The sequence below is a fragment of the Sprattus sprattus genome (genome assembly GCF_963457725.1).
Source record: "Sprattus sprattus genome assembly, chromosome: 2".
NCBI lineage: Eukaryota > Metazoa > Chordata > Actinopteri > Clupeiformes > Clupeidae > Sprattus > Sprattus sprattus.
The window spans coordinates 54,088,625-54,115,639 of NC_137921.1; the positions used below are offsets into that span (position 1 = coordinate 54,088,625).

Genomic DNA, 27,015 nt, shown 5'->3' on the forward strand with positions numbered 1-27,015 from the left:
ATTCAAGTGAATGGAGCATTCTACAGCATTAAGAAGAGCCGTGTAATAAGTGTTAATAATTTTATCAGGGCCCCAGACTAACTTTTTACACTGGTTTCGCTGGCACCCAAAATCTTTCACCTTGCCTTTTGGCACAGCAATAATACATTTTAAGAATGACCCTTTTTGTCCGTTCTCATACACACTGGAAATTCTATTACAGGTATATTTTAAAGTTCGAAAGGAGAACAGGGTGTGGTTTCACACACTCACAAACCCACTCATATTCAGAAGATATCAGGGTCAGAGCCAATCAGAGCCAGAAAAGGGACGGGTCTTCGCAGAACATGGGCTTTTCTGGGGAGTATTGGGGCTCCTTTTGGATGAACTACTGAACTACTCATCTTCAAATTAATAAATTGTGTTAATATATAGTCATGCGAGGTACAAATAAACACACCTGCCATTCCAACTAGCCAGCCAGGCTATGCACTATGTAGTTCTGTGGTCCCAGGCTATGCACTACAGTGCCCTCCACAATTATGGGCAGCCTTAGTGAATGTGACCAAAACAGGCTATGACAAATATATATTTTTGCTGTTAATCCTCTTGGTCTTTCAGTCAAAATTTTCACAAAAGTCTTACCTTTTCATTGAAGTAAAATTATTGAAAGTATTTATTTTCGACATTTAATACAATACTTTTCTCCAAAACATGGGTGCCAGAATTATTGGCACCCCTAGAACATCTTATAATTAAAATCTAACTGAAGTATATTACCAGTCATGTTTAACATTTTTAAGTTCACCTGTTTGATTAGGAACTCTTGAGTGGTCAACCATGACTTCCTTCTTCACATGGGTATAAATATGCGGTGACATAGGCCAAATACCCTTAGTCATTCATCAAGATGGAAAAGAAAAAAGAACACAGTGTCGAAGTGCGACAAAAAGTTGTTGAGCTGCTGAAACCCGAATATAGGGATATAAGGAAATATCTAAGCAGTTGAAAATACCCATTTCCACAATCAGGGCAATAGTTAAGATCAGTTCAAAGCAACAGGAGATGTAAGGAATCAGCCTGGAAGAGGACGTGTCTGTGCATTGACCCCACGCATCATGAGGGGGATGGTTCGACTGGCAAAAGAATCTCCAAGGATCACAGCTGGAGAATTGCAGAGGTTAGTTGAGTCCTGGGGTCAGAAAGTCTCCAGAACTACCATCAGACGCCACCTACATCACCACAAGTTGTTTTGGAGGCTTGCCAGAAAAAAGCCTCTGCTCTCAATAAACAACAAACTGAAGCGCCTACCGTTTGCCAATTGTAAGTCAGACTTTCAATGGGACCGCGATTTATGGTCAGATGAGACCAAAATAAAAGCTTTTTGACACCAAACATCAAAGGTGGGTTTGGCGTAGACAGAAAGATAGCCATACAGAAAAGCACCCCATACCCACTGTGAACTATGGTGGTGGATCTTTGATGTTGTGGGGCTTTTTTTCCCCTCAAAGGCCCTTGACATCTTGTTAGAATACATGGTATCATGGACTCCATCAAATACCAGCAGATATTAAATGAAAACCTAAGAGCCCCCTTCTAGGAAGCTTAATATGGGCCATGGTTGGCCCTCCAGCAGGACAATGATCCGAAGCACACCTCAAAATCTACACAAAAATTGTTAAGCCCATAGAAAATCTGTGGGAAGCGCTGAGGCCGAATCTACAAGTGTTGACCTCAGAATCTGAAGGATCTGAAGAGATACTGTATGTAGAATGGTCTCAGATCTCGTGCCATGTGTTCACCAACCTCATCACACATTATAGGAGAAGACTCAGAGCTGTTATCTTGGCAAAGGGAGGCTGCTCAAAACATTAAATTAAGGGGTGCCAATAATTGTGGCACACCCGTTTTAAAGAAAAATATTTATTTAATGTAAAAAAAAAAATTGCTTTCAATAATTTTACTTCAATGAAAAGGTAAGATTTTTGTGAATATTTTGAGAGACCAAATGGCTAAACAGCAGACATATTTTGTCACGCCTGTTTTCGTCACATTCACTAAGGGTGCCAATAATTGTGGAGGGCACTGTATATAGTTCTGTGGTCCCGGTTGGAACATCCCTTGAATATGCAGGAAGTCTTCATAGAACGACATTGCCAACAATATTGCAAAGGACGCCAGTTATCATGTTTGCAAGGTTTTATATATAGTTGGTGTATGCAAGGTTTTTGCATAATTCGTAAGTAGGTAGCTTGCTAGTTAAAGACCAAAACTCCATGCTTTAACAGCATTACATTTACATTTAGTCATTTAGCAGACGCTTTTATCCAAAGCGACTTACAATTTTTACATTATACACTGATGGCACACTGCACATCAGGAGCACTTAGGGGTTCAGTGTCTTGCTCAAGGACACTTCGACAGAGAATCGAACTAGCAACCTTCTGATTACTAAACGACTATTCTACCTCCTGTACCACTGTCGCCCCAGCATCAAAAATGAGTTGTGTAAAATGAATAAATGTTATAATTGTGTAAATTCTGACAGTCACACAATAATCTAGTCTCATGCAGCACAACTTTAAGTGCTGTGACTCCTAAATCCATCAAGAGATGACTTACAATCACAACTTCCACCTTCTTCAACATATTGTGTCAAGTATTAGCAAAAACCTCATAGCTGTGATAGCTGGGTATGAGGTTTCCACCTAGGTTTAATAGCTCCACATGGTGTTATTTAAGATGAACACATATTATGCATGTATACATCATACTGGCCACCAACACCTGTACCAACAATGTTTTTTTCTAGATGCCTTCAATCTTGGGCAGTGAGAACAATCTTACATTTTTATATTCAGGCCGTACAGAAAGGTAAGTATTTATGCATCGAACACACAGTGATGTATGCCTCCTTTTTTAAACATACACTTTAACCTTATGCTGAGAAATAACTATTAATGTTTAAGAAATAACAAATCAACCATTTAGAAATGTATTGTATTCAATATCTGTAAGTAGTGTTATACTTTGTAGGTAATCAATATTACCACAAATAGTGAAAGAAATACTAAGCATTTACACACATTACCAGCATACTTATTCAATATTCAATTTAATTACCAGACTTCTTTAATGATTTTTCTGTTACTTCAGTTTCAAATTATTACAAATCTGATATGTTTGATAAATGTTGAACAGTTAAAAATCTTAAATGTAAACATTTTGTTAAATATTGTTGGTATACAGCATATCACTTCTGTCATGTTTATCCATGAAAACTCATATTCAGTCCATCAAATAAGGTGCAAAATAAACAGAAAATAAAGTCAAGATGACTTACAACTGTTAGAAATAGCTAATATCGGCTTGAAACTTTGCTTACATCAAACAATCCTCCATTTGCACCAAAAGCAGCAGTTTGATCAAATTGTCAGCTTGAGTGCTCAACGGAGAAATCTAGTATTCTATAATGAGTAGAGTAACCAATCAAAACAGCCCATAGCTATGCACAGCCTCTCTGCTGCATGCATGTGCAAGATAATGTTACCCCTTCTGAAGACATATTGAAGGGTTTGTTAATGTTATTCTATTAGAAACGTGACAGGATGTCTAACCAATCAAATCTTTGATTTGCTGGGGAATCCAACAAGTTAGAAGGTGTGCTCACTACAAACAGCCCAAATTCTGTATTTAAATATTTAAAACTCAGACTGTACATTAAACTGAAATATACAGAGTCTAAGACAACAAATAGGAAAACATAAATGGACAACCGAGAGACAGCTATGTAAAAAAAATCAAGACAAATAGGGAGAAGTAGCTAATATGCTGCAGCTAGGAGCAGAAGTAAATGCTAACAACGAAAGAAATGAGGTGATGAGAACTAATTCAGACAAATGTTTTCACATCGAAATTCGATGGAGTCTTGTCTGATATTCAAGATATTAGGAACAAAATTCATGACATTGTAGGCAGGCTGTCCGAGGCTGAACACTGAATAAGCAACACAGAAGACAGCGTTGAGTGGTCCACCTCCCTTAAAAAGTAGAAGGGACAGATGCCATGAGATTTTTGGAATAGTGGCTACCTGATGTGTTTGGAGTATCAATACCAAATCCAGTTATAACTAAACGAGCGCATTGAATTGGCAAACCTCTGACAGCTGAACAGAGGTATCCCCAATTGCTAATTATGAAGTTCCTGAACATTCCAGATCGGCAAAGAATTATGGAGGCTACCAGAGAGATATCTGATGAATCAGGTGCACAACAAGGAGACACTGAACAGCAGGGTAAACTGAATGACTGACTGACCTGGTTTATGTTTTTGCTAGGTCACAAAGTCCCAGTCTGGAAGGCTAATACATTTTAGGTATAAAGTCCACTTGGAAAATGTTTGTTTATAGCAATGATAGTCTTTTCCTGTCAAGCCTAGTTTGCCTGACAGAGATAATCTAACCTAGTTAAACTATCCAACAGTTATGTGTAGAGAAAAGATCACTAATTGTTGCCTTTACTTTGTTTGTCTGTTGTATTTAGTGGTTGGCTGGTATGACTAGCTCCTCATCAGTTGCGCCCACTGCTGAGTCTTTCATGTTAAGGGGGACTGTTAATGATTTGATTTTTCCTTGCTGACATTGAGTTTCGGTTTAAGTTTACAATGGGCATGGTCTTTGGCTTGAGAGAATACATTTTGGTTTCATATGATAATGACTGGCAGATGACATTTTATCCTGGAATTGAAGGGGGTTGAAAAGATCAAGACTGAAACAGGTCATGCACAGTCTTTAACAACTTAAGGCATCTATGGTTTGATTACAAGAAACCCCACCTACTTATATATATATATAGTGAACTACAGAAAAAACAAAGTGGCCAGGCCAGATATATTGAGCATCATAGGCATCTATGCAAAAGGGGTAATAACATTAACTCATTATCTCTATCACATTTTCAAATCTCTATCACAATTAAAGTATTAAAAGGTATACCTGATGAGGCAGGCAGACATTTAATTCTTCAAAGACTGCTTACTGGTGTGCATAAAAATCTTGAATCAAACCAAATTCTGATAACCCAAAGATTTTTGTAGAGTTACAGTGGGGAAAATAAGTATTTGAACCCCTACCGATTTCGCAAGTTTGGCCACTTGCAAATAAATGTGTGATCTAGAATTGTATTGGTAGGTGTATTTTAACAGTGAGAAACAGAATATCAACAAAAAAAAATCAGAAAACTGCATTTTATAACATTTATGACTTTAGTATTTGAGTATTTGAACCCCCAAGCAAAACAGCAAGAATGCTGGCTCACAATGACCAGTTATGTGCCCAAGAAGCACACAGATTAGTCCTCATTAGGTCTAACAAGGTACACCTGATCTCAACTGGTGACGTTTCTAAAAGTAACCTGTCCAAAGAATCATACTTCACACCTTCAACCTCACCACCATGGGCAAGACCAAAGAGTTGTCCAAGGACGTCAGAGATAAGATTGTAGACCTGCACACGGCTGGAATGGGCTACAAAACCATTGGCAAGCAGCTTGGTGAGAAGCAGACAACTATTGGTGTGATTATTCGTAAATGGAAGCAACACCAAACAAATGTTAATCGCTCTAGGTCTGGGGCTCCATGCAAGATATCCCCTCATCCGGTATCAGTGATCATGGGAAAGGTGCAGAATAACCCCAGAACTACACAGGGGGAGCTTGTGAATGATCTCAAGGCAGCTGGGACCACAGTCACCAAGAAAACCATTAGCAACACACCACGCCGTAATTTTTTGAAGTACCGCAGCACTCGCAAGGTCCCCCTGCTCAAGGAAGCGCATGTACAGGGCCATCTGAAGTTTGCAATTGCACATTTGAATGATTCTAAGGAGGATTGGGAGACAGAATGTGGTCAGATGATACCAAAATCAAGCTCTTTGGCATCAACTCGACTTGCCGTGTTTGACAGGGGGGGAATGCTGAATATGACCCCAAGAGTACATAATACCCACCATCAAGCATGGAGGTGGAAACATTATGCTTTGGGGCTGTTTCTCTGCCAAGGGTACAGGACGACTCCACCGGATCACGGGGAATTTGGATGGGGACATGTAACGTGGAATATTGGGCTTGAACCTCATTCCCTCATTCCCTCCCATTGAAAACGCAACCTTAAAGATTTGGAGAGGATCTGCAAAGAGGAGTGGACCAAAATCCCTCCTGAGATGTGTGTAAACCTGGTGACCAACTATAAGAAACGTCTGACGTCTGTGCTTGCCAACAAGGGTTATTCCACCAAGTACTAAGTCATTTTTGTCAGTCAGTTTTGCTAGGGGTTCAAATATTTATTTTTTGCATCAAATGCAAATAAAGTCATAAATGTTATAAAATGCATTTTTCTGGATTTTTTTGTTGATATTCTGTTTCTCACTGTTAATATACACCTACCATTACAATTATAGATCAAACATTTCTTTGCAAGTGGCCAAACTTGTGAAATCGCCAGGGGTTCAAATACTAATTTTCCCCACTGTATATTAACCTTTATGTCATATTTTGGGTCTTCTTCCTATTGAGGGAGACTTAAACCCAACTCTGTTGACAGACCTTGATAGACTCATAGGTATGAATAATACTAATTTACAAAGTAGGAAGATATTGCACACTTCTATGCAAGACCAAGCCTTGCGTGATCCATGGAAGAGAAAATACCCAAACAAATCAGAATTATCATGCGGTTCCCAAGAAAATCATACTCGTGTGTAGATTATTTCTTGGTTTCAAATACATTCATTCCACACTCATACCACTACCTGTAAGTGCATTGTTATTGCAGATAATGGCCCAGTTAAGCTGATATATAACGTGTCTAAGTCTAGGTCATTAGAGGTCCTCATTGGTGGAGGCTACATCCCAAATTATGTATTTCTTTTGAGACCAATAATTAAGCTTTTGTCAATACAAATACAAACGAAACGACTGCTTTAGCGAAATGGGACATTTTTAACACCTATTTTAGAGGACATATGATTAGCTTCACACGCTCTCTTACCAATAAAGTTAATTTAGAACTACAATTGATCAATGAAAGAATCAGGAATCTAGAGAAAGAAACATATGAAAACGAGTCCCAACAGCACAAATGCCCTAATATAATGAAGCATGACTCATAAGATGCAAACATTAGGGTGTTGAGTTCCACAGCAGCTTATGCAAAGATGAAGTAAAGTGAACATAAACAAAATTATCCGCCCGTCACTACCGTCTCAAATCAATTTGGGAAATGCCAATAAAGAACCTCTAAATGCATTTACACCAAAGCTTTTGGCAGAGGTTTTTATCCAGACGGAGTGATTACACAATGAACATACACACTGAAAAAACAGTTCTTCTCCCTGAATGTTGAACCCATGACTTTGGCCTAGCTGGATCCGTTTATTTCAAGCCGAATAACATGAAGAAAAAAGAGCACCTGATAAGGAGCTAGTAGCAGGGATATGTTTGCCTCTGCTTATGCAATGCAGTGGCAGTGTGAGGGGGAGAGGAGTGTCAGAGAGCTGGGAGTTTAGCTGAGTGGCACTGCAGCAGCAGCAGCAGCAGCAGCAGCAGCACAGAACCTGCTCTGCAAATATAGCACACTAACCACTGGGCTAAACTAGCAGACCAAAATACTCAGTTTAGTCTAAAACACACTATGGTCACACACAGTGAGAAGACATGCTACTAAGACTCATCACCTACCTTGGTACCTCCCCTGCAACATCACAGCTCCTGTAGGCTTTAGTATATCCCAACAGATATACTGTGGGGGGAGGAGGTGGTGTAGGACTTGAGGACGCAAAGAAAGGGGAAGGGGTGAGGACGGGAGTACACAGGAAAAGAAATAGAGAAAAATTATAAAGTATGAAAAAGAAGTAAAAATGAGTGAAAGCCGGAGGAATATAGTTTGGGGTGGATAAAATTGGTATGAAAACAAAAGATACAAATGAGCAACAGAGGAATGAGGACCAATAGGAGTCAATGAGCTATTCTATTCTATTCTATTGTCACTTACTTTGAAAGCGCTGAATTTACTATTTGAGCTTTCAAGTAATCAAGCAGCTACAAAAATGAGTCCACAAATAAGTCGTAATGAGATAGAGGCATTCTTCTCCTACAGGTCAACAAAAGAAATCTTAATTTTTGGTCAACCAGTTGTTGAGCTATTGCCCAACGAGTGCTTTAGCCTACCCCACCTCAGGGGGCACTAGCCCAGGGGACACCCACCAAGGGACACAAACCTTTTATTTTATATCAGCCATGTGGGTCTGCAATCATGGCCAGTTTCATGTGGATTGGTTAAGTCTGAATATGATAGTTGTCCAAACATCTGTGGAAAAAAAACCTTTGACAAACACTATATGATCACCCTGCAGTGCAGCAGTACGATAACAGAATCTGGAACGAGTATCAAATGTAGTAGGTCCCAAATGCTGTTGGCTGTGATAACACAGTTCCTCACCGCCTCACCTAACCTACAATGCTAAGCATATAAGGCAACCTGGCTCTGTCCCCTCACTCTGTCTCTGCTGCACCACTTAACCTACTTACAGAATCCCTGTGCTTACAGCTTCCCATTCCCACAAATTTACTATGAACAATTTCTACTTTGCTTATGGTGCATCTTATAAACAGATTTTGTCAGCCTATTTACCCATAATACAACAAATACAAATCATTGACACTTTTTTGATGGTCCTTGACGACACTGTTTACCCACTAAGCTGTTCAACTAACAAAATAAGTTTTCTATTCACTATCAAATTTGAATGAATCCTTGTACATACGGTGCGTGTATATGCTAATATGTAACATGACTGCTGTATCTAGAATGTATCTGCTTGCTTCTGATTATCCTTCTCCTCCTCCATTCCCTCTCTTTCTCTCTCTCTCTCTCTCTCTCTCTCTCTACCTAGACAGCCAAGAGCAGATGAGTCCTCCCTTTTGAGCTTGGTTCTGCTTAAGGTTTTTCTGTGCCACCATCACCAAGTCCAACATGAAAATCAAAGTTGACATCCTGAGCCAAGAAACTTTGTGAGATTTCGTTTCATGGTTACAAACCATACCAGTAAAGAACCTTTATCTAGATTGGCACAGTTGAGGTTATTTTCTCCAGCTGCATCTGCACAACTGATTCACTTTGCCAGGAAATTACTGATGGAATTTAGAAGGCTGACAATTAGTTTCACCATGACCAGCAGAGGGCGCGTGCGTGATGAGTGGACGCCGCTTACTAAAACTGACCACTGCCACAACACTGAAACGTTAGCCTACTATTAACCTTGAACATGGCTGCTGGTGCTGCCGTTTCAAATGACTTTGAAATCGAGGATGCACCAACAACATATCGATCAGAGGTCTGGAAACATTTTGGATTCCCCTCTTACAATGAAAGAGGTGAGAGGAGGACCGATCACAGCAGAACTGCCTGCAAATATTGCAGACGGTTACTGCCATACAATGTCTACAAACATACAGCACTACAAACATGATGCAGCATGTCACGCAACATCATTCTGAAAAGCTTGCGTAATCACCAATACCTGAGAAGAGGCTACTGAAAGGTCAGTCGACGTTAACGACCGGATTTGCAAGTCTGCTCCATCCGATTAGCGCTAGAGCCATGTAGATAACAAAAAAAGATTGGAGTTTTCATGGCCAAAAACACGAGGCCATTTTCCGTGGTAGAGAACAAAGGATTCAGGCTTTTAGTCAATGCGCTGGAGCCAAGATACCAAATTTCCTCAAGACCACATTTTAGCAAGACGGTCATCCCCGCGCTTATAATGATACTGCCTGCCTTACTTGAACTTTCTATTTAATTAATATGGTGTGTGCAGTCACAGTGCGCATTTATTTAGAAGAAGTTATTTATTTTGGTTTTATAAGATAGGATGTAAATCCATTTGCTATTTGTACTAACTGTAGTATACAGTTTCATGTACAGTGAAATGTAGGCTGTACAGTTTTGTTTTCAGTATTTCAGTATATTTATGTTATGATATGAAAGTGGAATATAATTCCAGCTGGCAGCTGCTGTGTGTTAAATGTGCAGTATAATGCGTCTACTCTACAGTCCTATGTGCAATATTCTTAGTGCTCAGTGCTGTAGTTGAATTTATTTTTCTTAAATAAAAAAACACATATTTTTAATCTAATTTGTATTCAAATTCATCTTAAAAAGGTACCCCAGGAAAATACAGAGGTTATTACATAATATAATCTATTTTATATATATAATTTACAGTATTCCTGCCTGGTTGCTGAAGCTGACAGTTTTGCCTAGATCAGCGGTTCCCAAACTTTTTAGGCCATGCACCCCCTTCTACATCCCGACCGTGTTCACGCACCCCCTATCACCCACACCTTAAAAAAAAAAAAGCAACTGAGCCTACTTTTGGCGCATTAAAATCGGACCTATGAGACATTTTGCTCGCGCTTGGCGTTTGTATACAAGATTTAGTCCGCTGTTAAATGTTGCATTATGAACACAAACCGAACAAAGGGGCAACTGGACCATCGTTTAATTTGAATCCCTGAGGAAACTTACTTAGGAAACTAACTACAGGTGCGAAAACGCCATGAAACACTGCAACAAAGTTTCAATACATTTCAGTTACACAAGGCGTCACTTTTAAAGAGCAATACGGATGGCGAGGACGCACAGGCTCAGAGGCAGATTTCATCATATTTAAATTACAATTAACCATACACAGCGGTTACATTAAGCACAATAAAGTTAGACATCACAACTGACCAGACCCTTGTTTCTCTTGCCTCCGATCTCTCACTCTTTTTTATGACTGAAAGCGTTTAGGTTGTCCGGTAATTGTCGGACATTTGAGAATAGCCCTAATATGTAGGCTCATAAAGCAAACATGCCCTGCCCTTATTATGTTTGAAGGAACAGGCTTATCTGCCGTTTGAAAGTAATTCAATAACACGCATATGCTGCATTTTAAATAAATCGCAAACCGTCGGTTATAGTGAACTGAGCGAGAAGGATCAAACATGGCCAAGCTGACTAGCCTTATAAGCTTTTTTCGGAGGCCAAACGCAACTGAACCGTCTGATGAGAATGAAACAGTAATAGCCTACCTGAAGCCATAGGCTATATGTTCTTAGAAAAGGCCGAAGTCTCGGGCGTTTAGGTCGGAATGGAGTGACGTTCCCTTGGCTATAAGGTGCATCAGACAATCATGTTGTTGTTGTTTTTTTCATTGTAAACTTCGGCAAATAAACCTGTTGCATTCTACACGACCTGATTATGTCATTCTTAAAGCTACATAGCCTGCCGTCAGTTTTATTTAATAGGCTCATTTAGAAGCAATAATAGATATTTGACTGTCTTATCATTAAAATGTCTGGAAAATTAAAACTAAAGTGACCGGCAAATTTTTTTTTCTAGCGGAATCTCTCCCACCTGACAGTTTCCCCATTTTAGCCAGTTAAGCATATTTGCGTGAATGTTGCTGAATGAATGAAGTTAGCTGACTTTAGCGGCACATGCAAGGGCTAGCTAGTGTGTACGTACAAGACAGTCTGGCGGCAGGAGCTGAAGTGCATATCTTATCTTTATTAAATTGTACGTCTTTATGTTCAAAATTTAAATCTTACAAAGGAAATTTGTATAATTCATGGCTTCATTTTGTGAAAAATCCTACTTACATTTTTGAAAATTACACATAATATTAATTATTAGACCATTAGACCACCATTACATTTTTCCTCTCGCGCACCCCCTAGAGGCAGCTCACGCACCCCCAGGGGTGCGCGCACCACACTTTGGGAAACCCTGCCCTAGATGGTAGATGCTTGCGCATCTTTTCTTTGCAAGCAATGAACGTCACTGGTGAGTCTATTGCACTTGGCGCATTATTTTGGTTGAAGGTTGCCTAAAATGTTGCAAATGTTGAAACAATTATGGTATACTGCTTGATAACTCGCCGTTTGTGATTTCACGAGTCTGAGGCAGCCCATACTGAGTTTGTGTGCAGTTTCATTGACGAGTCTGAGGCAGCCCATACTGAGTTTGTGTGCAGTTTCATTAACGAGTCTCAGGCAGCCCAATTGAGTTTGTGTGCAGTTTCATTGACGAGTATGAGGCAGCCCATGCTGAGTTTGTGTGCAGTTTCATTGACGAGTCTCAGGCAGCCCATACTGAGTTTGTGTGCAGTTTCATTGACGAGTATGAGGCAGCCCAATTGGGTTTGTGTGCAGTTTCATTGGCGCGTCTGAGGCAGCCCATACTGAGTTTGTGTGTAGTTTCATTGACGAGTATGAGGCAGCCCATGCTGAGTTTGTGTGCAGTTTCATTGACGAGTATGAGGCAGCCCAATTGGGTTTGTGTGCAGTTTCATTGGCGCATCTGAGGCAGCCCATACTGAGTTTGTTACGCCCCACCATGCATTCCGTGCCAGACGCCACTGTGCAGGAGGCTTGCTTCAGATTGCATTACTCATTTGGAAACACCACTGTTGCCTCACAAGACATGTTGCTTCACAGAGGTGAGGGGCAGATTAGTTTGATAAGTAATGCATCTATGCAAACTAGGGTTGTCACCTTCTCTATGTAGACCAAAGGGCTGCACGCCAAAACTCTCATGGTAAGCAACAGAGTGAATATTGTATTCAACACATAAGCTTACTAATAAAGAATAGATTCCGATGTAACCCCTTTGTAATCACCAACATTTTGATTTAATTACAATGTTTTTTTCTCTGTAATGATTACATTTAGTTCCGTAACTCGTTTCCATTCAACTAGTTACTCCCCAGCCTTATCTGAATTCCCACAGGTCAAAACAAATCACAAGAAACCGTTGCAGGATCCTGGTGGGACCACACATTTTAGAAATTCCATAAAGAATCCTGAAAATCTTGCAAGATCCGGGAGGGACTGTCTTTATATACTACAGTTTCATATTTATTATAAACATGTTTTCTTGCTTTGGAAACATTAATCAACAAACTGAGAAAATGATCATCAATGGCCTAATGTTTGTCTCTATTCAATTAGTAGGTATATATACACACAAAACAAGAGGTAGAGAAAAACAGGAGCTCACCTCTATCCTCTTTCAGCTCATTGTCCTGGTCGAGATGTTCCTCTGGCAGTCTGCTGGGGGGACGGTATGGTGGAGGGAGACGCATGGGAGGAGGGACACCTGCTGTGCTGGCCGGCATCTGCAGTGAGCAGAGAGGAGATATGGTGACGGAGACGCTTGGGATTCAGACAGGAGAGACACAAAGACACAGAGGTGATACTGATGAATCCAGGTGAGAAAGGTGGGAAGAATGTGTGAAGTTATGACACTTGGACATTGCAGTGACACACACATATATACATACAGTGTCGAAGATCACAGTGTGACTATAGCCCCCTTATGTGGATTTGTGGTTTTGTGATCAATGTGAATATGAAAAAGGGGTTGTTAACATTTTTGTTCAGGACCATTAATGCAGAGGAGAATTAATTGCACACTCCGAGTAGAAAAAAACATTGTTACATGTCCAACTTCCAAATTTCAAAGTTAGCCGCAAAATAAAGGAAGAATGCTTGAACCTGGATGGAATTTTCTTGTGTTTCCAGTGACCAGTGGATTTCTAAAACACCCGCATGACCTTATAAAACTTAAAGAAATGACCTTACCATGTGAAATAAACAGCAATGAAGAGGTGGGCTGTTATGCTGTAATTACTGTTGCTGTGACTGAGAAATGTGCGTACCTCTACATTGATTTATTTTATGTACTTTTCAACCCTCCTGTGGTGTTGTCCCAAAATCTACCAAAGGGAAATTGAGTCAGCAAATTAAAGGCCGTGGACCATTAAAAAAAAATCATGTTTAAAAAATGCATTGTGCGCATACGTACCCCCTCATTTCTGCTGCGTCATCTGATTTCACAAATTTCACTAACTATACATATTATTATGTAATTGGAATTAAATTGAAGTAAAATGTCATGCATTGAACCTTTGAACTCTATTCAAAAATCAGAGGTTATTGCTAATGTTCAGAACAGTAATCCTAAGTAATCCTGAACTGTTTTTGCTTAAAGAGAACTGAACAGAAAATATTTAAAATGTGTTGACCATTCCTGGCTTTACTTCACCAATATTGTAGGCCTTTGATAGGCCTATGCATGCATTTAGGAAGGGGCTTTAATCGCTGCCTTTTATTATGTAACATAACACTATTTACAGTTTCACAACTGAATACAAGGCAGAATAACATTATTTAACTTTTAATTAGAGAACAGTTATAGATACAACCATGTTTAATACCAGGCTAACTTCACCACTGTGATCAAGCCATCACCCACCTGACACCAAACGCGTGAGAGAGTGGCCGTGGTTGAGACAGACTGTGCATAACCTTATACCATCAACAGAAGAATTGCCATTCAACATTAAAAGACTTATTTTGTGATTTTGCATTGAATTTGCAATTCACAGAATCATGAAAACTGGAAGGACTGATAAAAGTATGTAGCTAAATATTAAAAAAAGTAAACCTGGGTAGTCATACAAAAACACTGGTGTCTTCTACTTCTACAGTTTCCTGGCATGCTGAGTGAAACTACATTTGCGTCTTGTGCAGACCTGGATGGTGCTTTTCCAGATAAATACAATCTGGCAAAGGTAAATAGCAAATATTTACCATAAATACTATCCTTATTGACTCTAACTGAGATGATGTCAATATCTGGTTAGTATCTCACATACATTCTTAGGGCCTGATTTACTAACATGCGATCGCTGCTTAATCTGCGTTCACACATTAACGCACTGTGTTTTTGTGCATTTTCCGTGGTATTTATGTGGAGTGGAGATAGATATATTGGTTCACGTTCGCTCAATCACTGAACCTGATTCAATGTGTGCGCTGCTATATTGTTGTTCTGCCCGCCATCACCTACAGCGAGATGTTTAAAAGAACACCATTATAAAGAATATGCTATTGGTGGCATTAATGCATAAACTGTCTATTATAACAATATAGATGTGTACATGGCGAGATCAATAATTTCTACAAGGGACATGGGTTCACTACAATATATATGGACGTGGGTGCAATCAATGGTTCCGATTACGTTCGGAAAGTTTGCGATTTAAAAAAAAGTCCTGTTTGATGTCTCTAATATCAGCTATGGTAGTGGGGAAATGTATTGACCAGTGGGCCCTAGCAATGCGTCGAGCACTTGGGTGAATATTTGGCTGAGTGAAGGCTGAGATATACCAACTGCAGATGCTATAACTGGTTGAAATTATCCGGAGGCCAATATTTGCAAATTAGTTTTAACAACTGATGGAATGGAATGTGATCGCCGGGTGGAGGGTTAGATGTCTCTCTGATCTGGTCCAGTAATTGAAGTATTGCGTGGCTGGTTAACCTGTACCGTCTAATGATTTGTGGTTCGCTTAACTGAAAATGTGTTATACGAGTTGAAAAAATTATTTATGTGCGCTGTCTCTTTCTGTGCGCGCTGTCTTTCTTCGCCTTGCTCTTATAACTGCTGCCATATCACGTTTTCAGACTCAATGGAAATGAGCTTCCTGGTTAAGACGTGCTTTTATGAGGCGGAGAATTAGCCCGCAAATCAGGGACGTGCGCTCGCCAGGCAGTTTAGTAAATACCACGCAATACATCATTAGGCGCACTCCTCCCATTAAATAGCGCTTTACGCCCACGTTACCACCCACGCTTCGTGCCATCCCACCTGTTGGCAGGTACACACCCCCAAAGCGTTAATATGCGACTCTACTCAAATGCGCCCCCTTAGTAAATACCGTTTTATGTTTACGACCGCTATTTTACGCCAGAAATGGGCGCAATCCTGTTAGTCAATCAGGCCCTTAGTACTTAGTACAGTTCTAAAATTCTAATGATGGTTTAGGTCCAGCACACCCCATAAATAATTGTATTTGTCAGGGAATTTTCTAAATGTAAAAGACTTCAGGATTTGGACTGCATAGGTGCTGGGCAATGGTGGACAAAGAAAACAAATGTTAATGTGCATCAGGCAAACAGCCATAGGACAGGGCACCTTAGGAAAAAGACAAGTAGCGAAAGGTGGAACAGAGGAAAAGACAGAAAGAGCATGCAGGAGAAGAGACACTAAAAGGAAGATAGATAGAAGGAAATAAGAAGAAAGTGAGACAAGGATAGAAAAACAGAAGCATAAGCAACAGACAAAAAATAAGACTACAGAGATCTATTTTCTCACCATAGGTGATTCAAGTGGTGGCGCAGATACTTTTCTCTTGGCCTTGTGTTTGCTGTAGCTGGGTGCCAACACAGAGATGGGCTGTAGGGAAGGAAGGGAGTGAAAACCCAAGCCAGATGAAAACGGACTGCCACAGAGCAATGCTGGTAGAAAGGATGCACATGAATTTGTCCAACTATCCAAGACAAGTAAAACACTACCATATGAACACATGATCACCAATATAAGACAAGGTGTATGCTCATTTATGAACTTTTATTTTAAGGCTCTTTAAAACACTCCAAAAAGAATGCCCTGGCGACCTAGTACCATGAACAGTAATCTTCAGGTATGCTTACAGTAGGAATTGAAACCATCAAATGAATGTGTTCAAGATGGGCAAGGGGGAGAGGGGACTTTGCCAGGTTAACTGGCATTAGAACTTGCACACCTCTTGTGGAGGTTCGCACTCCATAGTATCCCGTTAAATACAGTCTGGTAGGAACACATGATAGATCTTTATCATTATGGAAGACTGAATGTGACTGAGTGTGAATGAAAATGTATTATCAGATTTTTGTATGTAAAAGAGGGAGATAGAGAGAGAGAAAGAAAGAGAGAGTGAGAGACAGAGGGAGAGAGAGAGACCCATGCACGCTTTATCTGGTAGAGTTACTATGCGGGTTACTAACTACCAGGTGGGAAAAAATGCATTTCTGTGTATAGGAAGCATCAGCGCATTAACCGTAGGGCTGCAGAAAGTTCACTAAATAAATGTATATTGATAGTCAGAAACTACAGTAGATTTCCACCAGCACTTGAAAATTCTTCCACTGTGTTTTAAATTACCTTATTATATTGTATTATTATATAATACATATCTCAAATGGGTAAAGGCTGCGGTGATTTGCATGGTGGGGTTAAGGATCAACTGTTTAAACCCAAATGATAAAACAGGTGTACCTTGGGGTGGTGGATGTGAGGTGTTTCTCTCAATTCCAAATGTTTACACTGAAAATGCTCAGGATAATGATGTCATACAGCCACTTACACCTCTTAGCCTCCTCCATGGAGCAGGAAGCAATGATGAATTCAATCTGAGATGAAATTCCACACACGTTTTAGCTGGCTTGAGAAAAACTGAGACTATAGAGCAGGATAAATCCAAAAAGCTGAAATTTCCTTGGGGCTTAAAAATGAAAGGCCAACACCAGCTAAACCGGCAGGTATGGGGAGTTGTGGAGGGTTGAGCTTACAGTGGCAGCTGAGACGATTCCATTAACATCATTGGCAGTAGTTGACAGTAAGTAAGTAAGTACATTTACTCAAGTACTGTACTAAACTATAATTTTAAGGGATGTATTGCACTTTCCACTCCACTAGATTTTTTTTTGATGGCTTTAGTTACCCTAGCCAAGGAGGTTGTTTTTGGTGTGGGTCTTTGTTTGTTTGTCTGTCTGGTTGTCAGATGGATTACGGAAAAACTACCAGTGAGGAAGAACCAATGAACTTATGGAGCGAATCTGAATCATGGGGTGGATCCCCAAATAACAAGCTTTTGAAATAGAACACATTGTTGAAGATTGAACCAGTGGTGTTCAACCTTTTAGGCTTCTGACGTCTTACAAAAAGCAGTGTGAAGTCGGGATTACATTTCAGATGTAAAGTTCACGTGTTCTAATTTCAATAAGTGTTAAAATTATCCATCATCTCACCAAGAAGAAATCCAAAATCTGGAAACAAATTTTTGTATCAGCACTTTTTTCTCTCCCATATATCATCCCACAACCCCTCCGATGTATCTGGTGGCCCTGTATATAAAATAGATCAAACTAGCCTCCAGCATCAGTATTCATAATCTTATTGTCAAAAAGTATAACAATATTTGTCAGAGGGACCAACCAGAACTTTTACTTTAATACTTTCACTCCTGCTCACTGCTGCTAATACCTATGTACTTTTATTAAGTAGGGTGTTTTTACATTGGCGTTTTGGTACTTTTACTTAAGTAAATGACCTGAATACTTCTTTCACCCCTGATCATTGATAACTGATCCTAATGCTAAGCATTCAATTATGTTTATCAAAAATCATGACTTTACAGTTAGGTCAATTCCTCTGACTACGTAGATGTTGTTTCCCTAGGGTGAAGGCTTGCAAAATAGACAGGTTTCATTTCACTTGAACGGGTAAGGCATGTGGTGCAGCTCGCTCCAGCCAGTTGTGCCTTATCGTTATATCTATGGTTGGACAGTTGTTGTATTAGTTAGCTTGTTGGGTATGAGCACATTGTTTCCTGTGTATAACTAAATACGTAAATAAATGCTTGCAATAACTAATGTGCTGTATTTGTTATAACAATTCCTGTAATAGTAATCTTGAGACAGAACATTTTCTACATCACACCCCTGTGTGTTGGCCAAATCTCATGAAGTTTGAATATGTTTCCAAGTTAAACAAAAGATGTGAATGGACTGATATGGTTGGTTAATTACTCGAGGTGTAGTAGCCAGACTCTGAACCACGAAGACCACTGGCTTTGGAGCTGCCTTGATGGCCTCAACAGCCTCCTCATGACTGGCATTCTGAAGATCCACTCCACAAACCTGACGAGACAGGAAGAGACATGGAGGATTATGGAGGATTTTCAGCAAACGAAAGAAATAAAGAACCAGAAAGGTTAAGGGGTAAGAATATATGTGACAGAGATGCACAGAGGAACCCCATGCCACCCCCGATAGATGTGCCACCTGCAGTATCTTGTCTCCAGTCTTGAGAGCAGCGCTGCGTCCAGCGGGGCTACCCGGGAGCACCTGCTTGATGAAGATTCCCTTCAGCTCTTCCCCATTGCGCAGCCTCTTGATCAGTGTACGTCCACCCACTATACTAATGCCCAGAGACTCGTCAGGCTCCTGCCACACATCCACCCTGCACACACGTATGGACAAAATTGAATGACTTAGGTCTTATATTCAAGCAAGATGAAAAAAAATAATGATACGCACAAGAGCTGACTAAACAAAGAGCACATACACAGTGTTTTTAACACGGTTTTGCCAAAAATCCCTATAAATACTTACGATGAGTTGACGTATTATATATTAAAATATATATTATAACAGAAGTTAGAATGCCCCTGTGCAATATCACTTAAATGTCAAACAAGTCAAAATTGTATCACCTTGCAGTCTTTACATTACTTCTTACTTGAACAGAAGTGTATTTGCTCTTATGCCAAATTTAACACTTAATTATAACTCTTTAGATTTACTTTATTAAAAATACTAGCCCCTTGATAGAAACTCAATGTCAATTTAACCCAACTTGCCTGTGAGGGGGGCCCCAGTGGCTAAACGCTGGAGTCTCCTCTCCCTCTCCCTCCTCTCTCTGGGGCAAGTAACTGGAATACAACAACACATTGTTTTTGTTTTTAATTACCAACCATCCATTCAGACAAAAGTTTAAAATCACCCAGAAATATTCACACTTTTATTCACTGTGCTAGTATTAATTTAACAGTGCAGTCTGCAATTCCAATCCAATACACTTTTTGTGAAATTCAGCCTCTAAGCATAGTGGCTCGGTCAAAGCGATAAACAGTTTCAGCAATTGTATTGCTATTCTATTATATATTCCTTATTATATTCTATTTGGTTTTAGTTCGTTATAGTTTCAGTTTTTGTTTTAGTAATTGTATTAAGGAGAAACATCACATTGAAAAAGGAGAACTTCAAGAAAGAATTAAACTAATATATTCAATCGGCTACATTTGTTGCAGACTGAAGGCCTATTAAAGATGCAGTCCTTTTGGGAAAGGTTGTTGATATTTTAGCTTAACAGCCAATCACATCACACCCCTTCCTTCCACACCCCTGAAGCACTCTGTAGACGGGCTGGGATTGTTTATTTCTCAGTCCAACCCACATTTGTTTCCCATTTACAGAGCCAGGACTGTAACCTGAGAAAAAGTCTATGGGAATAGAATGGATACGTCCACCTTCTTGAAACTTAAAACCTTTTTGGTCTTTCATTTTCTTTTCATTAATTTGTAGCAATCATTATTAGTTTAATTTAGTTTTAGTTTGACATTTTCTTCAGGAAAATGATTTTATTTCAGTAAATTACGGAAATGTCTCAAAACCATTAATTTTCATCTTCGTCTTAATTTACAATAATAACCCTGCTCAAGAGACGACAAGCCCCAGTTACTTGGCCAGGTTTGCACAAGCAATCCACAGACCAGAATAGAACAGAACAACAAAAACCTGGCAATCATTTAGGGATGTTGAATGCTAGCCAGCCTACAAAGCCAACTAAAGTTGGATTTCTCCTCATACAAAATCATGGAAACTAGCTAGGCTGGAGGCTAACAAGTCAATATAGCTGACTTGTTTTGCGTTGCGGTACCTTTGCTCTCTTCCAGGGGGAAACACCGCTGCTGTCTGGCCCTTTCTCTTTTTCTCACTGGAAGAAGTTGGTTGAGACCTGGAATGTCATTAAATATGTACATTTACATGATATGTTATCACAATAAAAAGCTTTTAGTTAACAAACAAATAACTCCACTGGAACGTCTGGATTGGAATGACAACATTCATAATGATGAAACAGACATAAAAGAAAAAAAGAATGCAAGGGCACAGTAATCATACATGTAACATGTAAGGTCAGTGTGACTGTAGTTATTAATTAATTTAAATAGTTTTTGTTACTTTATGTTATACTAGCATTGCTACCCTACACTCCCTACCCTACTAAAGCATAGGTCTATAACCTAGACAGACAAAGATAGCCTATGTAGATTTTGATACTAATCTAACAAAATGTATGATAATGAAGTTAATCAAACGGATTTCAAAGGGCTGTAATTGTGGCCCAGGTAATGTAGTGGCCCAGTGGCGTGTTTCTCCTTATGGTGCTAGCTAGCCAAACTGAGATTGAGAAACATTTTAATTAAGTAATTATGTTTCCATATCCATTGTTCAAAACCTTGTGTTTCAGTGAAATTGCTTCACATATCCTGTGCTGCTAAAGAAACTTAGGCATTGTTTTGTTCATGATTTCAGATATCTTTACAACTGAAAACAGCCAATGAAAGAGAGAGAAAGAAAGAAAACAGTTCCCTAACTTGACTTTCATGTCTTAAAGGTCTGTTTTAGAGAGTTGAATTTTTTGTATATATTAATAGTTGTTTCTCACTCTGAGTATGTCAAAGTAAATCCCAATCCTTCATCATTCTGGGGGTCAGATTCTGCCCATATGGAGCCAGTCTCAACACCTGACGATACTGGCAGAGCTATGGAAACAGCAAAGGTCACACACGCACAGAAAAGTAAGAATTTGAGCAACTGGTCATTAGCAGAGATGGCCATTTCAACCATATCAGTGAAAGAAAAACAGCGTGAGCGCCATAGCAACAGTAATATCAATTGAACTGTAGTCTCATCAGTTGTGAGCTCCATAGCAACAGTAATATAGGCTGAACTGTATCAATTCTGATTGTTAATAAAAGTCCCAGCTGTAGCATGGCTGCAGCAACCAATACGGACATGGAAGATGTCCTCGCTGGTTAAATCAAATTAAATGTTACACACATGCACAAAACAGAATAAGTTGAAAAAGTATGTACATTAATGCCTTAATATTTTAATCCATAAACCATGCTCAATTCAAATAAATCCTAACATTGGTTGAATAATAAAAACTTGAGTTGAAATGAAGGCCTGGCTTGACGGGTAACAGAAGGAGTATTATGTTATATGTTATGACAGCAGAGTGTTGAAAGCAATGGTCATGATCTGGTAGTTGGTGTGTGAGCTCACTGGGATGCAGCTCTGTGGGTAGAGCTGGAGGTCTTGCTGTCTCTTCTTCTTCTGTAGCACTCTCTGTTGCTTCATCTTTCTGTTAGTCAAAAAAGAAAAAAGAATTCAAAAAGGTTTTATTTAGGGCTGGGCAAGTTAACGCGTTATTATCGCGTTAATTCATCAATTAATTAACACCGACAATTATTTTATAACGCAGGTTTTATTATTTTGCTCAAAGGCTTTTATTTTCTAAAACTCTGCCGCGAAACCGGAAACGGATAAACCATAGATATAAAAAGTAGGGCTGTGAAACGATTACAATTTTTAATCAATTTAATCACAGGTTTCAAATGTGCATTAGTAGACATATCTCTCCTAGTGTCATAATGTGCTCTCTCTGGACAGACCCTTGAGGAATGATGCACCTATAAACTCACCCGCTCCTCTAGGTCATGTGGGACAGACGAGATGAGGTCATCCACAGCTTGATCTTCCTTTAACAGTGAAACTTGTCTGGGGTACATGGTTGCATTCCCCTCCACTGACTCCTGTTGTTGCTCCTCCTCATCCTCATCCTCCTCCTCATCCACAGCCATCTCTCTCTCTAAGAAGCCCATGTCCTCAGTGGTGGTCAAGGAGCCGTTGTCTTGGTAGGGTCGGTGGTCATCGTCAATGAGGTGTGAGGAGTAACCGGGGGAGCGGTCATCGTTGGTAATGAGTGGAGAGGCGTAGCGTGGCATGCTATCTAAGATCAGCTCTGGGTCATCTTCAAAATCCTCTTCATCCTTCAAGGCAGCAGACGGATCCTCAGAACCCTAGAACAACACAGTACAGGCACTATCAGTAAACTGCAGAGGGTACCTAGAACAACACAGTACAGGCACTATCAGTAAACTGCAGAGGGACCCTAAAACAACACAGTACAGGCACTATCAGTAAACTGAAGATGTGATGTGACCACAACCTTTATCATCACTATGTATGGACCACAAAGAATACTTCAACAAAAATCATCAGAACAGCAACACAACAATTCACACATTATGTGCTTCTCCTCACATACAGTTATATCCTTTCCTTTATGGATTGATCTTCACAATCAGTTTTTGTAGTCTAGCCTTGTTTTTATAGCTACTTTTTGACATTTCTCCAAATTCAATCCTGATTTGTGCCACTTCCATATGTGGTTCTAAATCAGACACAGGTCTAAATTTTTGCGTCATACGTTTGCTGACTTACACTGCACATCAACTTATAATTGCAGTGTCCGGATAGTGCGGTTTAGCTTTTGTTCTTTTGTGCACTTGTGTCAGCTTAGGGCCGTGACCAGTTCACGCGGGAATATGATCTGATAAACTCAGTCCGGCAGTGGTAAATACTGCTACACAGAACCACCTGCTTACTATCACCCAAGATGTCTAGCAGTTCATTAGTTTTGTTGATTAGTGGATTCATGACCTGACTGACAAATGGCCAACCGACCACAGCTTGAGGTCATCATAACATTGGCACTTTAGGCTGTTTTCACACGTAATGTCTTTTTTGAAGCGGTCAGCATCTGTTTTACATTATAATCCTATTGAGTAGACAGTGTTTTCAAAAACGCCCTGAGCTTCTTTTGGAACACTGTTGCTGGCATGTTTTTCTGCAGCTCAGGGCATTTTCTTGGTTGAAAAAAGTTCAACCTCTCAGTAAAAATGTCCTTAGGCCAAGCTTTTTTTGACAGCTGACCAAACCACAAGAGAAGCAGCGAAACGTGTTGTCCCACGGTAATGTCAAAAATGGAGAAGGAAGCAGTGGAGACACTTCTGTTAAATTCAAAGCACAGTGAACTATATGACAACAATTAAACTGCATCACCAATGTCATCTATCAGCAGCTTAATGACTTGTTAATGGTTATTTGGTTGAATTTCCAACCAGTTCTAACAGCCCAGGTATAGTCAACCTGAGATGTAGATGTACCTTATGGGTAGACAGGTTGTTCTGAACGAGGGAATACGCCACGTCATGCTCCTCCACACCGAGTTCCCTTCCAGACTGCCAGTCTTTCACCCCAGTCTGGTTTTCATCTGCCTGCAAGCGCAACACACACACACACACACACACACACACACACACACACACACACACACACACACACACACACACACACACACACACACACACACACACACACACACACACACACACACACACACACACACACACACACACACACACACACACACACACACTGAATGCCTCTATGCATGTTGTCTTTGTCACAATTGCAATACACAAATAAACTCTACAGAAAATGTACACAGATTTTGTCAACAGATAAACAGATTTTGTCTAGTAGTTTTGGGAGTTTCTATTGTGAGTTTCCGCAGGAAGAGTAAGTCCCGGGACGTACCAGAGGTTTCCGGATGCCTAGATAGACTTTCCCAGCTGACAGAGCCTTGAGCACCTCCACAGCCTGGGCGAGAGAGAAGCCGTCCAAGGTACACATCATTCACAAACACCAGCTGATCCCCAGGGAGAAGGCCACCAGTGTGCTCTGCCACACCCCCAGGCACCAGGGAGCGAATTACAATGACAGAGCTGGTGGCATCCAGAGGATCCTGTGGAGGGCAGCACAGAACATTTATTAGAAAGAGAGTAGCAAAAACAACAGCAAGAAGGGGCGAGTGGGCCTGAAGGAGCCGCAGAGTGAGAGAAGGAGATCACTGAAAAGCTGCCATTCCTTTAGAACGTTAATGGTAAGGACATCAGAGATTTGGCTACTGTCAAAATGTCATTGAAGATCATTTAATTTGTAAAAACTTCTAACAATATATGTATCCACAGTAGAAGTCAATGGGGCCCCTAATGGCCTTCTGGTGAAAACACTTCTGGTGAAATCTGAAAACAAACAACTCCTTGACCCTTCTTGTTGTTTCCTTCTTGGGTTAATTCTATTCCTATTCTAATTCTAGCTCCTCCCATGGAAAGCAATACTCAGCAGAGTGCCAATAATCAAGGAGTCAATCTAGTAACTATGGACCTCATTCTCGAACATCTAAGTGTCCTCTAAAATATCTTCTAATGAACTTCGTAAGACCAACCCTAAGAAATATCCCCGCCGGATTCATGAACCGGTGGAAATGTGTTTTTTTAAACCGCCACAGTGTTCTCAGCTCTGCACTGATTCTTCTCATACACCTGAATTTTCATATATAAAACGCCCCGCCAGCTCCTTGTAAGGGGATGCATCTGCAGTGCAAACAGAATCCACAGGCAACGCGAAAGCAACTTGAGACTGATCGAAATCATGTCATAACGGAAAGTGAACACGGGTGGTGCACCGGCCAGTACACGCAGACCTAACTTCCCTGGTGCAGAGGCGGGTGGAGGTACTGTTGCAGAATGTAGATGTGTTCATTCTATTCCACTATGGCTATATCCACGCGTTTGATTTAAGTACTTATTTATTTATTCACTGCCATTTGCAGTGTTCGTGTAGTTCTTTTATTTATTTTAGGACATCACATTGCTTCGTAGAATCATGACTATAAAAATGAAATGTAATTGTTAATGATACAAATATTCTCGTATTTATTATATATAAAATTAATTAAATCCGAGGATGAAGAAATTTCTTCTTAACTTCTCGAGAATGAGGTCCAATGACGTCAGCATTTCTTCTGAGGTGTCAAATCACTCAAACCCAGGAACAGGATCAGATATGACCCCTATGGATGAGCCTTTATGTGATAAGCATCAATCTATCATACTGTCCATAGAGAATAAAGCAGGAAAGGATGGTCTCCTAACCTGGTAGTCAAGGATGCTGAAGCCTAAACCTTACCTGGTAGTCAAGGATGCTGAAGCCTAAACCTTACCTGGTAGTCAAGGATGCTGAAGCCTAAACCTTACCTGGTAGTAAAGGATGCTGAAGCCTAAACCTTACCTGGTAGTCAAGGATGCTGAAGCCTAAACCTTACCTGGTAGTCAAGGCTGCTGAAGCCTAAACCTTACCTGGTAGTCAAGGATGCTGAAGCCTAATCCTTACCTGGTAGTCAAGGATTCTGAAGCCTAATCCTTACCTGGTAGTCAAGGATGCTGAAGCCTAAGCCTTTTTCTGCCTTCTCCAGCTCCACCACCTGCACCTCAGGGGCCCAGAGCGCCAGCTCTTCTTCTTCGTCATCATCATTCTCTTCATCACCAGCAGCACCATCATTATCCTCTCTATTCAAGTCTGCTGGACCTGGAGCTAGAAGCTCACTTTCCACTGCGGACACAGGTGCGCAGGGTGGACCTGGAGCTATCAGCTCACTTTCCACTGAAGACACAGGTGCGCAGGGTGGACCTGGAGCTATCAGCACACTCTCCACTGCAGACACATGTGTGCGGGGCCGCTCCTGGTGGAAATATAAACTGTTAAGGACCCCCTGAAGATAAAACAGAAACAAACACCAACACTATTGGTTAGGGCTGTAACGATATTGGATCGAACCGAGAAATCGCGACACTCTGGGCCACGAACCTGCATCGCGATGCGAGGAGGCAGAACGCGACATGCCCTCAGCGGTCACTTGATACAAAAAGTTTGGTTCGCTAGTAAAGGCGGCTGCTTGCTTCAGCGTTGGGGTTAATTGTTGCGCAAAATTTACTCAGTGCAGTTCATGCTCCCAAAGGTTGCGCGTGTTGTCATGAGCCTGCCATTTGCTTGGCAGATAGAAAGCTGTTTCCCTAACAGAAAGTCTGAAGCTTGAAGTTCTTTTCAAACCTTTGCTTGGGTAGCACTGCTAAACTGAGCAGACATGCAGACTACATTTTAGTAATCTCATCACGTAACATTCGTTTTCTAAAAACAATCACATAGTATTGCATGTTTTACTGTGGTAGAAAATACGTTAGCTTAATGCTAACGTATATGGGAATCCTATAGAGACCGCGCTAGGTATTAGCATCAATTAATTCACATTAATGTTTTTGTATGAGCCTGACATTTGCTCTGCAGATAGATA

General features: G+C 40.3%; 1 protein-coding gene across 1 annotated transcript in view; it reads right to left on the bottom strand.

Moving 5' to 3' along the window:
* The window catches only part of patj (PATJ crumbs cell polarity complex component), a gene marked incomplete at its 3' end in the record, with an annotated part of 82,343 nt that overhangs the window by 20,657 nt on the left and 34,671 nt on the right, over positions 1–27,015 (bottom strand). Inside the window, 11 exon segments of the mRNA XM_080860297.1 lie at positions 13,078–13,195; positions 18,714–18,824; positions 18,969–19,146; positions 19,547–19,618; positions 21,418–21,514; positions 22,041–22,119; positions 22,460–22,516; positions 22,613–22,837; positions 24,420–24,506; positions 24,508–24,627; positions 26,092–26,436. Coding sequence (XP_080716423.1) covers positions 13,078–13,195; positions 18,714–18,824; positions 18,969–19,146; positions 19,547–19,618; positions 21,418–21,514; positions 22,041–22,119; positions 22,460–22,516; positions 22,613–22,837; positions 24,420–24,506; positions 24,508–24,627; positions 26,092–26,436 — 1,489 coding nt within the window.